The following is a 14,505-nucleotide window of genomic DNA, read 5'->3' on the forward strand; positions in this document are numbered from 1 at the left end:
GGAACACAGGCTTCGGCTGCTTGGGCTGAGGCTGGTGAACGCTTACTCAGACCCCTATCAGCCTCTTATACCAGTCACTCAACAAGGGAAAGCAGGCCATGGAACACACACAGTGCCTACTGCCTTTCACTTCCACTGCCCGGGCCCCTCGCTCAGAGGATGGACATAGGAAGCAAATGAGTGACATTTTTGTGCAGACAGTTGCTTGGCACAGATGTGTCACTGTCAAGTCAATAGGGAAGATGAGAGAACAGTTCTTGCTCGTGCTTTTCTTGAAAAACCCTAGCGACGTCCCCTTGTGTCCATAGAATAGATACAGAGTGCTTCCACACAAGGAAGCCAGGCCTGTCTCCTCAAGTTATCCACTTACTGTGAGGCATCTGTTCAGCTTCCTGTAGCCTACAGGCACAAGTACCTGTGGCCAGGACAGCCGGTGGAAAATCCCTTTCTGTTCGTTCTGGCTGGTTTCTCCCATTTTCCTTCTGCCATGTGGAAATTGTGTAACAGTTGGTTGCATATATCAACAAAGATGTGCTTTCTTGCTAAGAGCTGATTTGAGAAACCAACTGATTCTTTAGTAAAGGTAGATGCCAGGGTAGCCTGGTGGTACAGACCCATAACCCCTGCTCCACAAGAGACTGAGGACTGATACAGAAGGATCCCAGGTTCAAGGCCTGTCTGTCCTACAAAGGGAGTTCAAAGCTAGCCCATGCAGCTTAATACAACTGCCACCTCATGACTTTTTGAAAAGTCTGAGGGTACAGCTTAGGAAGAGGAGCTATGTCTAACACTCGTTGAGTCCCTGGTTTTAATCCTTCAACCCTTTGAACCACAAACTAAATAAAATGAAAGGAAACACTAGGAACTCAAATTGTCAGTGGCTCCTCAGTGCCATGGCAAGGCCACAGAGTGTGTAGAGATCAGTGTAATGGTGGTGGACTTAGCCCTTCAGAGCTTATCATCGGGCCATATTGGAAAAGCAATCAGCTCCCTTATGGAGCTGTCTAGTTCTTGTTTACTCTCACTTTCTTGTGTCTAGAAAAGCAGTAATGGATTCTAAATAGTTGTTTATTCAAGAACTGTCCTGATTTCCACCTTTTGGTATTGCTGAGTCATAACTTCATGGTTAAAATATAGGTGCTAGCATCACACAAAAGGAAAACATGCTGGAAAACACAGCAAATTTCTTTTATAGGTATCTAGGGTTTTTGTTTTGGCTTTTCTTTGAGACAATGTCTAACTCTGGAGCCCAGGATGGCCCTGAATTTGCAGTGTATTTTCTACTTTGACCTCGTAAAATGTTGAGATTTTACAGGCATGAGCAGGTTTTCAAGAGAAAGATCGCTACACTATGGTTCAGAGTAACCAAGAGATACCTGCCAAGCCTTCTTTACTTTAAATGCACGTATTTTCAGACAATCCCAGGAGCGAGGTCCCAAATTTTTGACACTTTGACATGATGCTGTGATCTACAAATATGTTGGGCTACATTTATAGCTATTGTAGGATGCCTGTACCGTGTATTGAAAATGCCCATCAATGAAAACACAGACCTCCATATCATTCCTTTAAATGACAGGGTCCTAAAGCACACCATAAACTAGCTAACTTCATGTTAACAATACCAATAAGAAAGACCTTGGGTCTCAGTGCTTTTGGCAGTACATCTTTTTTGCTTTTGTTCTTGGTTTGGTTGCTTGTTTTGGTTGTTTGTTTTAACAGCTTAGAGTGTACTGGAACCCATTTTGTAGACCAGGATACCCTTGAACTCACAAAAATCCACCAGCCTCTGCCTCTAGGGTGCTGGGATTAATCACCACTACCCGGCTATCTTATTCATATTTTAAAAGCAAGAGAAATCAGCGTCACCTCAGATCCCCCACTGTAGTATACTTAAGCCTAGACTCTGTATGCAGTTGGATAAAACAGATTTCAAAGGGCCTATTTTAGGATAGATTTTTAACAATTGACTTATGTCATTTCTATGTATGGAAACACCTATTTATCAAGATAAAATAGACACACCTAAAAATGTTGTCTTATTACTCAATGCAAACAAGTTGGAGATATTTAAAGCATGTTAGTAATGTCAAATTCATTAACTTTAATTTATTTTTCAAAAAGTCTAAGTGAAACTTGGACAACCTGAATTATCCAATGTCTCATCTGTCTAATTGTACGATTATTTGATACAATACTATTTCAAACCCTTATAACATATGTTTTACTACAAAGCTAGAGTAATATATTCCTCCTGGTGAAATAGTCTCTGCACCAAAACTTCACATAAAATACAGGTAATATGTTCAAGAAGAAAACATTCACAGGATTTAATGATGCAAAGGACCCATCCGACACGTGGCAATGCTGGTACAAATGTTCCTAAAGGAGAATAAATGTCCTAAGTGAGTACCAAGGAAGGTGGAGCCACACTTCAAAATTTGTGGGGGAGGAAAGGCTTGCAGTTTCCCCTCTTTGCCTTCATTAGAAATCACCAGATGAGAAAGAAAAATGAACTCCCTTAGTACAGCTCTCTCTACTCTTGCTGAATCTCATACTTTTCAACATTTATCTCTGAAGAAATAAATGTATCCTCTTATGCAACTTTTAAGAACATGAAATGTTCAACCTTTTACACCCTACAAACTTCCAGACACATTTGCCTTGACCTAAAGTACTTTTAACTTGGAAAGGTCAGCCATTATTAAATGAAAATTTTGCTACACATAATTACAATGCTGCTTCCTTTATTGCTTCCTTGTGAAGGAGGACACTGTGTCCTAGGGTGTTTTCTCTGATGAATTTTAATCTCAGAGCAGCCTTCATTTGTACATGGTAGGGAGATTTCTGTCACAGACAATTCTGCCAGTATAATAGAAGCCCGGAACCTAGTCCTAAACCTTATATATAGAAATCATTCAGTGTGCCCTGCTGGCAGACAGATGGAGAAAGATTTGTGCAGTTAACCTTCTAAAACTGTGTGGACACGCACTCAGTATGGATTCTAGCCAATGATCTGAGCCTCTGTTTCTAGGCAATATTGATTTTCCAACTGGAAGAATTTTTTTTTTTTTTTTGTCTTTCATGACCCAAATTCTCTTCTACTTTTACGGATAAAGGAACCTAATACAATGCAAAATACTATGTCCTGATTTTAAAGCTCACCTCCCATTATCCTGAGGTCTCCAAATCTAAACTATACATACCTTCCACTCATGTGAATTGTCATCTGATTTTTCTAAGATATCTTTGGTATACATGTGTTTAAGGAAAGTAATTCTGGGCAGTTAAAACTATGGCTAGGTGATCAAACATTAAGCAAGCTTCCTCTTTCAAAAAAAACTTGATTTATAATCCACTTACTGAGCAGTGCCTACAAAATCCTCAATATTTCAACCAAAGACATTAAGAGGCTGTGGGATGGTCTATCAGAAAAATGCTTGTGTGAGGATGAGGACCTAACTTTGGCTCCCCAGCACCCACATAATAAGGCAGGAGAGTACTGCTATGTGCCTCCGGAAGCAGTGAGGGGACAAGCCCTGCAGCTTGTACTGACCAGCCAGACTAACTGAATTGGTCAGCTCCATGTTCACTGAGAGACTCTGTCTCTAAAAATAAGATGAAGGGTAACTGAAAACACCCAACACTGACCACTGGCCTATACAAGCACATGTGTGTTTACACACACACACACACACACACACACACACACACACACACACACTTAAGCACCCTCACACAGATGTGTACACATATAAAAGAAGATTGACCTAGCTTCATACACACACATCCAACTAACTCTTAGAAACAAAGCAGAAACTAAAATATTAGTTCATTAAAGCAGAGAACTCCATTATAACACTTTTTCTTAGTTCACAAAGTCTTGCTTATGGTTTTATATATTTTCTAATGTCTTTCATGCTAATATGCATTTGTCCCCCAAAACCAAGTGGTTGAAATGAACATTTCATGAGAAAGCGGGTGCTCTATCTAGTTTGCCTTCTCTGTGTGTTTTGCCTCATTGCTCTAACAGCAAACACTGAACACCACCCAAATGGAAAACAACACCCAGCTCTTTTCTCGTCTGTTCACTGCTCGGCACAGCACATCAGTGCCATAGCAATAAATATTGCCATCCAGAGAAAAGGACATATTTGCATTCCTGAGAACATTCAACAAATGGAAGGAAGCCTCAGCTGATGAATAGGACCCTTGTGTGATAGACATCCTGGCACACACCTGGAAGTGTCATCAGACACTTGGGAATAAACAGCTGAATAGCCTCAAGGAGATGGTGCTCATGAGTCATAGCTGAAAAACAGTCTCTCATCAAGTATCGTAAAAAATTCAGCAAGTGTTATTATTATTATTTGCTTAAAATAGAACATGAACATTTCTAGCAACTTCTCTAGAATGCCATATCTGATTAAAAATGTTAGAAGCTCTCTTGGGTCACTGATGTACAGATAGCACCATTTTCTTCGTTCATGTCTGCTGTAGGAAGGGCTGGATGCATGGTTACTAAACAAAATCGTATCTGCGTCTAGTCCCCCATCAGACAAAGTTGTGACCAACTACCACTGTCCGTCAGTGACCGTAAGAAGGCAGCTCTCTTCCATTCCTCTCCTCTTCCTCCAGCTCTCAATTTCCATTTCTGGCACTTAAAAAGGAAAAAAAAGGCTGAGTGGTGGTGGTGTACGCCTTTAATCTCAGCACTCAGGAGGTAGAGACAGGTGGATCTCTGAGTTCGAGGCTGGCCTGGGTTACAAAGTGAGTCCAGGATAATCAAAATGGCACAGAGAAACCCTGTCTTGGGGTTTGGGGTGGGGAGGAAGGGTGTGGCAGGCGTTTGAGAAGTACTGGGTAGTTGGCTGGTGAACAGAACTAGTAACTTTAGGATATGAAAAATAATCTTGATTCTATCTCCACCCTCATTCTGGGCCTTGACTTTAAAAGCCAAAGAGCAAAAGGAATTGAACGGATTTTTTTTTTCAGACAAAAATGTTCAATTCTGAAAGTATACATTTTTGTCCTTAAAATGTCCCTCTTAAAATGTCCTGAGTGTGTGTACAGTCACTAAAAGTGTATCTAAATCCAAAGGTCTTAGGCTTTGCATTGCTTGACTGAACCTGTTTCAGGGCAACCCTGATTTTCCTCTCTCCTCCATGGAACTAGTTAAGTCTCTGCTTCTATGTAACTGAATTTAACATGATGAAAACTGCTATTTCTTGATTTGAGAAATCATGTAACAAGTGGAAACAACTGTTCTAACAATTTAGGTACTGTTATTTAGTTTTTATTTATTAGTATTATCATCTAACAGTATATTGCCTCACAGGCAATATTTTTAGGTATGCCATAAATACCATCTATTAAGCCAATTGCTTTTGATTCTTAATTAGTAAATAAATCTACCAGTTGCTGCACAGTCGATGTCCATAGGAAAACTGGTCCAGCTGACTGAGGGCAGATAATCACCACCTCAGCCATGTGCTGCCATGTTTGTAAAACAGTCTCTGAGGGTTACAGAAAAATCAAACAGCTTTCGAACACTCAGAAACTGCACGTTAATTAGACCGTTAATTAATGCTAATTAATTAATGTGGGGAATACCACTGTAGCCTATGTGCTTTAAAATATTGAAAAAGGAATTTCTTCAAAAACTAATCCCATTGTCAAAATATCAACAGGCAATCCCAAGCTTCGAAGCTAAAACTTGCAAAAATAAAAATAAAATAAAATAAAAAGACTACTATCAGTAATAACTTTGTTCCTTAACCTGAAAGTTGGGAACCAGGGCCAAGTGTGTGGTTTCTGCCCAACTATCTTCATGGGCTCCAAGAAAGGGAGCTGTTACTTGGGCAGAGGGCAGCAGAGCATCAGCTCCAGCCTTGGCTTTAGGGAGTGACCCAGACAGCTAAATTCACAGTGCTGGGCTTCCATCCTCCAGCCCGTAGTTCACAGGCATCTTGTTTAGGGCCAAAAGGCTCCCTAATGCTGGGCTATAAAACATACAGAAAACTCTCACTCATGGTCTTAATATCTAGGGGTCAGGAAACTTTTTCAGCTAAGATTAGCAAAGACTGTATTTCCCATAACAAAGAGACCTGTAACTGTTCCTTTAGAAAAATTAAGAATACTGTTCAGAGAAAGGAAAGATGTGTTAAGTCCTTTGGGAATACTTTGAGTTATAAATAATCCTCTCCCTCTCCATATTCAATTTACCTTTCCCTAGAGAGCTCAAGTTAGATTTCAAGCACCCTAGAGATGCAGAGCAGCCTCAGGAATGACCTAAGATTCCTAACAATCCCCGACAAAACAACAACAATCATCAACCTTCTTCGCTCACATCGTCTTTTAGTTTTACAAGACATCCTGAAATGTAAAATAAAAATCAATCAATCAAACATCTAAGCTTACTTAAGGAAGAACACTGTTATCTTTAAAACAGCACAAGAACAAAACAGACACCAGCTAGGATTTACTTACCATTTACACAGCACTAAAATCATTCAATCCAATTTATCCTTCAGAAAAATGACAGATTCGTTGGCCTGAAACAATTGCCTTCGAGATAAGAGAAAGAACAGCGAGTTTTTTACCTGAGTGCCTTTGAGAAGCCATGGCTCAGAGGCCAAGTTCAAGAGCAGTACCAACGTCCGTCTTCTCTCAACCCCAGATGATAACGCTGTGGCTCATTTGTGAACATACATTTAAGGGGAAGCAGCTCACACAAAAATAACCAAGAGCAGATGTCCCACCCCTCCCCTGAGATCACAACCTTAATCCCACTAGAAAATTCTTAACCATTTTAGGTGATCCAAGGGAGAAGAATAGGACCCAGTAAAAATACCAAGCGCTACATATAAATACCTGCGGGGCTACTCAGCCTCCAAATTAGCTTCAGAGCCAGAAAGGCCACATAGAAAGTCATCACCATCACAGTACCGGAATAAAATTTGGACTCGGCTCTGACATAGCTGAATGCTGAGCCAACCTTATTAATTCACTTTATATGCCACAAGAGCTTGCCTCTGGTCCTATAAATAATGCATTTTTGTCCGGCTAAGGATGAAAATAACTATAGGAGATGGACTTTTGCTACCAGTGTAATTAAAAGAAGTTAGACACTACAATGAGAGAGCTTAAGAGCATTATAGATATTTAATGTCTTCTTGACTATGTGCCAGCAAACAGCAGATCACTAAACAGGGAGTGATTCTAGGCACCCTAACACCAGGCTCAGATAGAACAGAATGGTAGGTCCCACACATGCACACCCCTGCTACATCTACAGTAGAGATAGTATGTCTTACATTTTTTTGTCCCAAGGACAATGATAAAAAAAAACATAAAAACAGACAGCAAGCATCATATGTTACAGTAGCTCCATGGGCCACCATTGGCTGCACACTGGTGATTGTGAACAGGTTCTAAGAAAAGACTTAGGAGTGTGTCCTAGGACCTTTCCTTTGCCTTGGCTCCCACCTCACTGGCTTCCTTGCTGTCCCCTGTACCCTCTCAGGACAAAGTCTCTCCCAGATGTTCCTCCCACCACCTCAAGTCTTCACTCAAAGCTACTCCAAGAGCCCATAGTGCTCCCACCCTCTTCCCAATCCGATGTTCCTTCAGTTCTAAAGACCTTCTAACAGAAGACAGCAAAGTGACTTCTGTCTGTCTGTTGGCTTGTTTGTTTGTTTGTTTGTTTTCATTCTTCCGTCTGTTCTGTGTTGGTGGCCTCATCTAGAATACAACCCAATTCCCCGGGAAGTACTCATAAGCTATGTGATTGAGGAATATATCAAGACAAGCTAAAACAGATTCCCATCTAGGACCTAAAAAGTGGGATTGGTTATAAACTCCAATGCGCTGGGCTAGGTTCTTAACAACCATTATTCAGGTTGTTCCTGTAGCACAGAGTAGCCAATACGATATGGCTAGATGGGTATAGGAGTTAGTTTCCCACTACTTTAAGCCTTTGAGCTCTCAAGGAAAAGTTACTCAAAAAGATAACTGAAATTTCTGCCCACTCTTGGATATCTGGAAATGGCATAAGAATAAAATTCAGGCTACTTAGTTAAAAAGAAAAATAAGGTGCATGGCATGTGTTCTCTTCCACACCTTCCTAGACATTTCCCTGTTCATGATGATTAAATCATAACTGACTAGTTCCAACAATACTACACCCCTAAAATCAACATACACTGTTCACCTAGGGAAATGGTTTTACTTTATTTATCTTAAACTTTAGATTTTCGTGAGGCAAAATTATCAGTAGGGTCGGTGTGTTATTTTAATGCCCTTCTGAGCAGTGCTGTGAAGAATAAGCTTCATGTATCTAATGATGTCTTATAGGACATCAGTTCTAGTTTCAAGTTTGACACTGGGGTGGAGATTTTACAGCAACTATGGCAGCTCATTTAGGTGTTGGTTCATTTTGAAAAGCAAATAGAGATTACAGTCATATGGCTCCATGAAGTTGGCAAATACACTTGGGTCTATTTTGTCTCAAATATAAGATAATATATAAAGATAAGAGAGTGACTTTGTTATCACTAGTTAGTCAGTGTGATCCGGGTGTTCAGCCTACTACTATATTTATTCCACTTGCAACATACACCAACCATGTTCCTCAACTCTCCTAAGAGACTTTATTAGGCATGACTACTCTCTGCTTGGACACTGGCCCCCAGGGTTAATGTTAACTCTCACAAAATTAGACCTTTCACCAAACTAAAAGCATTATGGGCTACTTGTTGCTGATATTCTTGGGTACCTTCCTGGACTTGATAGTTAAGGCCCTCTTACAGAAGATACCATACACTTGACTCTTAGAACACTGGGAAATCAAGAGAGCACTCGCCTGGAAGCTTCATCCCTACTTGTTAGCTTTCACTGTGCACACTGCCAGAGGAGAAAAATAATTATCATCTTACCAAGCTATGAACCCTGCAAGCTACAGTAACAACTGGCCTGATAAGACGAGGCCACTGGGGCAATAGTGGCATGAATGTTACAGGACTAACTATGATTTATGATTATATTGAAGTCCTACTTCACAAGATGAAACTTAACATCTGGTACCATTATTGGAGTTAAGAACTTGTAGCTAGACAGTTGTTGGGCCACAGGAGAAAACATACTACTATCACTCTGCTACGCTGGCATAGAATTAAACTGACCTCCAATGAATTATCATTATACCCATGAGGTAGTGTAGCTCTCAAGCTTCATTGGCATATCGTTGTTGTTGTTGTTGTTGCAGTTGCAGCAGATGATGATTAACATAGAAACCCTGCAACTGGTCAAAGTACAGTGACTGATACTGAAGGATGTTCAGCCCTAAATGCGACATCCCTTTTCCCAAGGTTCATAGAGCTAGGGGCCATAGATGACCACAAGGAGATAATGCTTTCCAGGTACGGCAGGACATTTGCACACATGAATTCACAGCAGTCAAGACAATATGCACAAAACCTTCACAGGCTCTAGCCAGACAAAAATCCCAGCATAGAGGGGGAAGGGTGGGTACCAAATCCAACCACTAACTGAGTAGTTACTGGTAACTGATAGTTGCTCGGAGATGATGAATTATTTTTCCTTAAGGCTGTGGCCCCTGGAATTGGCCATGCTTCAGGGAAAGGCCACAACATATCCAAGAGTATATGAGCAGCACAAACTATAGTTGATGGGTTAAAAAAACAAACAACACAGGGTGGAGGGGGTTGAATCTAGGAGGTGTTCAGAGAGGGAGGTGAATATGAACAAGATATATTGTATGAAATTCTCAAAGAGCCAATTAAAAGTGAGTATAAAAGATAAATAAAATAAAAAAATTTAAAGGTCCCTTTCCATGAGAAAAACCAATTTCTCACTAAGAACAGTTAATGAATTGCCCTATCTTGGGTCAGTTGTTCAGACACTTTGATGGCTACTTAGCAGATATCCAAACAGTTACTGACTTCATTGGTATTTGAGCCAATTTTGTTATACATTAACAGTATGATATTTAACAATCTCTTCAATAATCATTGTGCAGTTTACAGGGTTGTACTGTTGACACTGTTGGAAGAAGCTGGCTGGCAGTTAGTGAGCAATTCTCTTTGGCACCTTATCCTATGCTAGCCAGATCAGGATGACTTTTTATTGAGTGCTAGGCATCAAATCCCTTCAGTTCCTTCTAACATGTGATCCTCTCAAGACCATTTACTTCAGAGTTTAACCTCATCCTTGTCTTCCAATAATCCATGAATGCTGGGTTCCATCCAAGATTATGCTACCCCATCCATTCATTTCTCTTCTACAACAAACACTTGTTGGACAGATGTTCTATAATATACATTCCAAAGTGACTTGTTAGACAGGAAAAATAAAGTATGAGCCTTACTGTGAAATGTTATCTGGATAAACATGCACTGTTTCCACGCATGGTATTGCAAGAAAGATATACAATGTTAGCACTATCACTGACAGAAATTATGTCAAGATAGGGACCAGGAAATCTATGCCATGACTTATTCCTGAATAGTTAAGACTGTACTGGGCAGAGAATGGGGAAAGGACATTCAAGAATATGAAGCCTGCTCAAGAAGCAGGATGACATCTGGTTGGGAGAAGGCTGTTAAGAGCATAGCGATAAGCAAGCAACGCAACCAAAGCTAGAGCCAGGAAAGCCAGAGCACACAAGGCTTTTTCTCTAGTTGGTGTGATGAGTGCTACAGGCAGAGATAAAGGTAGATATCAGAGGAAGAGCTAAAGGCATGGAAGCGCCCTTGAAGGGTACTGCTTTGACCAGATGATATATATATATATATATAGCAGGACTAAATGAATATGAGGTGCTAGCAATGGGGACAGACTAGGTAGAAGGGTTATTATAGGATAGGAAAGAGGAGGTTACTAGTTGCAAAGTAGGGGATACAGCCAACAAGCTATCGGAAGTTGAGATTCTGAGTATGCAGGAAAATATGGAAAAGAGTGGCACCTCATCTAGCCCTTTACGGTGACGTTCTTTCTGAGATGTCAACAGCTTTTCAAGTCAAGAAAGACTGAATGTAAGATCATAATGGGATCCAATTTGTGAGAATTCTCATGTGCAATATAATCCTAGACTCCACCTCTGATTTCAAATAGGTGAAACCTAAGAGTCAAATGGCAAATTCAGTGACCCACTTGGCGCACATATATCTCAAGGGCTCCTCCTCCTTCAAAGTGTGTCTTGTGGTCAGCCTTCTGTCTTACTCTATTTTCCTTTTACTCAAGACATTTTCCAAATTACAGAAAACTTATTCCAACAATTAAATGCCACTAGTCATGGCCAAAAGCAAGAGTCTGATTACAACCTGGAATGAAGTCTTGGTGGTTTCTTACCTACTACTAATAAATTAATACACAGTTTCTTTCAGTATAATTTTGTCAGGCTACAAGTCCCTCCACCACCATTTCTCCTGAGTGAGTCTAAACACAAGATTAAAGCATCTCGTCATGTACTATGATATGATATGATTCAATGTGGAACTGTCCGGAGTATTTTTTTGCCCTGTGTACTCTTGCCAGAAATAAGTCCAAAGCAGCTTTAGCCATCTCGAGTTCCTGGCAATCTTTAAGGTTGGAAGAGCCCCTTTGCCAACTGACATGTCCAATTTTGCAATGACACTTCTTAAATGTCACAATTCCCAGCATACCCGTGAGAGCAAAATGAAGGAACACTCTGGGACTACACAAGTGCCACTTTATTACACAAGAGTCAAATGAAAGCCCAGAACTCTGCTTGCCCACAAGGTCTCTGAGTCTCAGAGAAAAGACAAGAGTAGCTACGGAAAGGGGAGGACCCATGACAAATTACATAAGAAACACAAAAAGAAGACTATAAATAACAAAGCAACTTGAAGATTCCAAGTAAGGCTATTGAAGATAATTTATTTTGCAATTCACCAATGACCTAGGCTTTCTTTATAATACTCACTCAGGGACTACAAATGGAAGCATATGCCATGGTCTCTGTCCTTTGATATTTGCAAATGTCATTCCATGATTCGTAATAGTTTTAAAGTCTCTTGTCCTTAAAGTCTGTACTCTCTCATGTTTTTAAAGACTCTAGCCAAGATACAAAAACTATCACAACCATATCCTATATTTTTCATGAGACTTTGACAATTAAGATAACATTGAACATATGGCTACCAAAGTATGGCTTTATGATGATGATCTCAGACTTTAAAACAAGCAAAAAACAGAGGTGGCACTTAGAAGAGAAATAAAGAGAAAATTGGAACAAGCAAATAAGAATTTTATAAGAAAACATGAGTATAGACTCTCAGATCAAGGGAAAATAAATGTCTTATGCATCTGAGATGCTACTGGTAGGGATAAATCTTTGTCATATTTTAGGTGTTAAAATTCTCTCCTAGTCTATTTCTACCACCCACTTGTGATATATCTGTTTTATTTCCATGTTGCCATGTGCCATGATTCAAAACACTCTTTCAATCATCACAAGTCCTGGCATTCACCAGGTCCACCTGTTACAGGCCTTTCAAGCCTCTGAGAGATGTTAGAGGGCTAAGCATTCCGTGGCCCTATTCTATCATTTACCCAGCTGATTTAACATCCTAAAAGGGAAGAAGAACAAGCCAAATAAAGTACCCAGGCCTTTATTCTTTCTTTGGTAGTGGGGCTGGAATCCAAGGCCTTAAACATCCTGGGCAAGTCATTGAGCTACAACCCTATCCCTCATATCTTTGTCCTTAGTGCTGACAACTATGATTGATTGCCTTGATTAGAAAGAGCCCATAGCTCTTCACAAGCCCTCCTTCCTGGTGTGGAATATTCAGACTAGTGACATATGAGCTATCTTTTTTTTTACCAAAGGACTGTGGTGAATATTTTACAATCATATGCATTTCTCTTTTCAGACTGTAAACAGACCATAGCTCTTGAACTGAATGTTGCAGTTAAAAAAAACTCCTGAGTGGTTAAGTGGAGTTTGTGCAAACGGAAATCTGATAATGTGGCAGAGTATGAGGATGGCAGGAAGAGTGAGACCAAGAAGTGACCGGGATGTCCCTCAGGAAGCCCCTATTTTGTTAGGTGACTTAATTAACTATCTTGATAGTGGAGACAATATGGATTTGTGGCAAACTGAAAAATCGGAGACCTAAAGCTCACTTGGCTTCCATCTGTCTTTGTTTGTCCCACAAGTGTCTTAAGCCAGACTCCACCCTAGAGCACTTACAGGCACATCCAAGAGAGTGGCAGCACACAGTGACTCATATTGAGGGCAAACAAAAATAACTCTCTGTGGAAAGAGCTAGTCTGCTGTGCCATGGCAGGCACTATTTTGTGAAAACTGACCTAGTGATCTTGGTGTGTGGTCTACCAACAAATTACAGCCCCAATGGGTGGCTTGTCTCCCCTGACAGGCGGTCTATAGATGTTGAGAACAGAGAATCTGGAGGGACCAGAATACATCATGAGCCAAGTCTGGGGGTGTTTTCATTTGTATAGAGTGTTTCATGGTCATGTCGAAAATAATTTCTAACTCAAAATATTATTCCTCACCGAAAATCAAGCAGATTCCAACAAGGGGCCTTTACTCACTGTAGCACAAAACCTGGGAATGAGGTCTAGAGCAAATGATGATCACGGCCTCTTATTATTCATGGTTATCAGCAGAGACTAATTTGGGTCACTAACCCTGAGACTGAGGACATTATGTTAACTGGGAACACAACCCAATGGTTCTCTCATGAAACAACAAGAGTTTCATCAACAAGGCCATAAACTCTGGCTAACTTCAAAGTGGTCGTTGACACTGAGCTGTAAGACAGAAAGACCAGGTTGAAGGGAAGAAACAGGAACAGCTGATACTTAACAAGAGTGAGAAGTTCCAAATCTCTCAGAATCAAGCAGTATGCCCTCTATGCCAGTCAGAAAGTACACTGAAGAGCAAGCAAACAGGCCTCACAGAAAGGACAGCAGTAGGTCTGGGGATAAGACTCAATAGTAGAGCACAAGGCCCTGGGTACAGTCCATTATGACACCCCAAAAAGAGGCTCTATCTAGGTCTATTGTAGCAGAAGCTAGGAAAAGACATATAACTGCAAAGACTGTCACATTCACCTTCATTTCGGCCCATCTTGTTTTCTAAAATTTTATTTTATGTGCAGACATGTTTTCCCTCCATCCCTGCTACCTGTGAAGGTCAGAACAGGGTGTAAGAAGCCCCTAGAACCAGAGTTCCAGAGAGCTGAGAACCATGTGTAGGTGCTAGGACTGATAGCCGGGTCTTCTGCAAAAGCAGCACATGCTCTAAAGTCACGAGTCGCCTCTCCAGTCCTACTCCATATTTATTTTCAAGCGTGTTAGCAATGGAAAAGAACACATTTTTGAAGTATGTACCTCCTGCACATAAAGCCAGATGACCTGAGGTATAAAAAGACAAAGAGTAATTAATAGTAATTGTTCTACTACATTCATAAACTTTCAAACAGTGGTGTGAATTGA

General features: G+C 40.5%; 1 protein-coding gene across 5 annotated transcripts in view; it reads right to left on the bottom strand.

Annotated features, from left to right (window-relative positions):
* The window catches only part of FHL1 (four and a half LIM domains 1), a 60,982-nt gene that overhangs the window by 7,106 nt on the left and 39,371 nt on the right, over positions 1-14,505 (bottom strand). For 3 of the 5 annotated variants that reach the window (XM_084788730.1, XM_084788729.1, XM_084788725.1), the window contains exon 1: positions 6,603-6,755. The exons of the other annotated variants lie outside the window; for them this stretch is intronic. In XM_084788730.1, coding sequence (XP_084644856.1) covers positions 6,603-6,624 — 22 coding nt within the window. In that variant the 5' untranslated portion in view covers positions 6,625-6,755. Of the gene's footprint in view, positions 1-6,602; positions 6,756-14,505 lie in introns of those variants that run through there. 5 annotated transcript variants of the gene reach the window in all.

Source organism: Acomys minous (genome assembly GCF_964271855.1).
Source record: "Acomys minous genome assembly, chromosome: 7".
NCBI lineage: Eukaryota > Metazoa > Chordata > Mammalia > Rodentia > Muridae > Acomys > Acomys minous.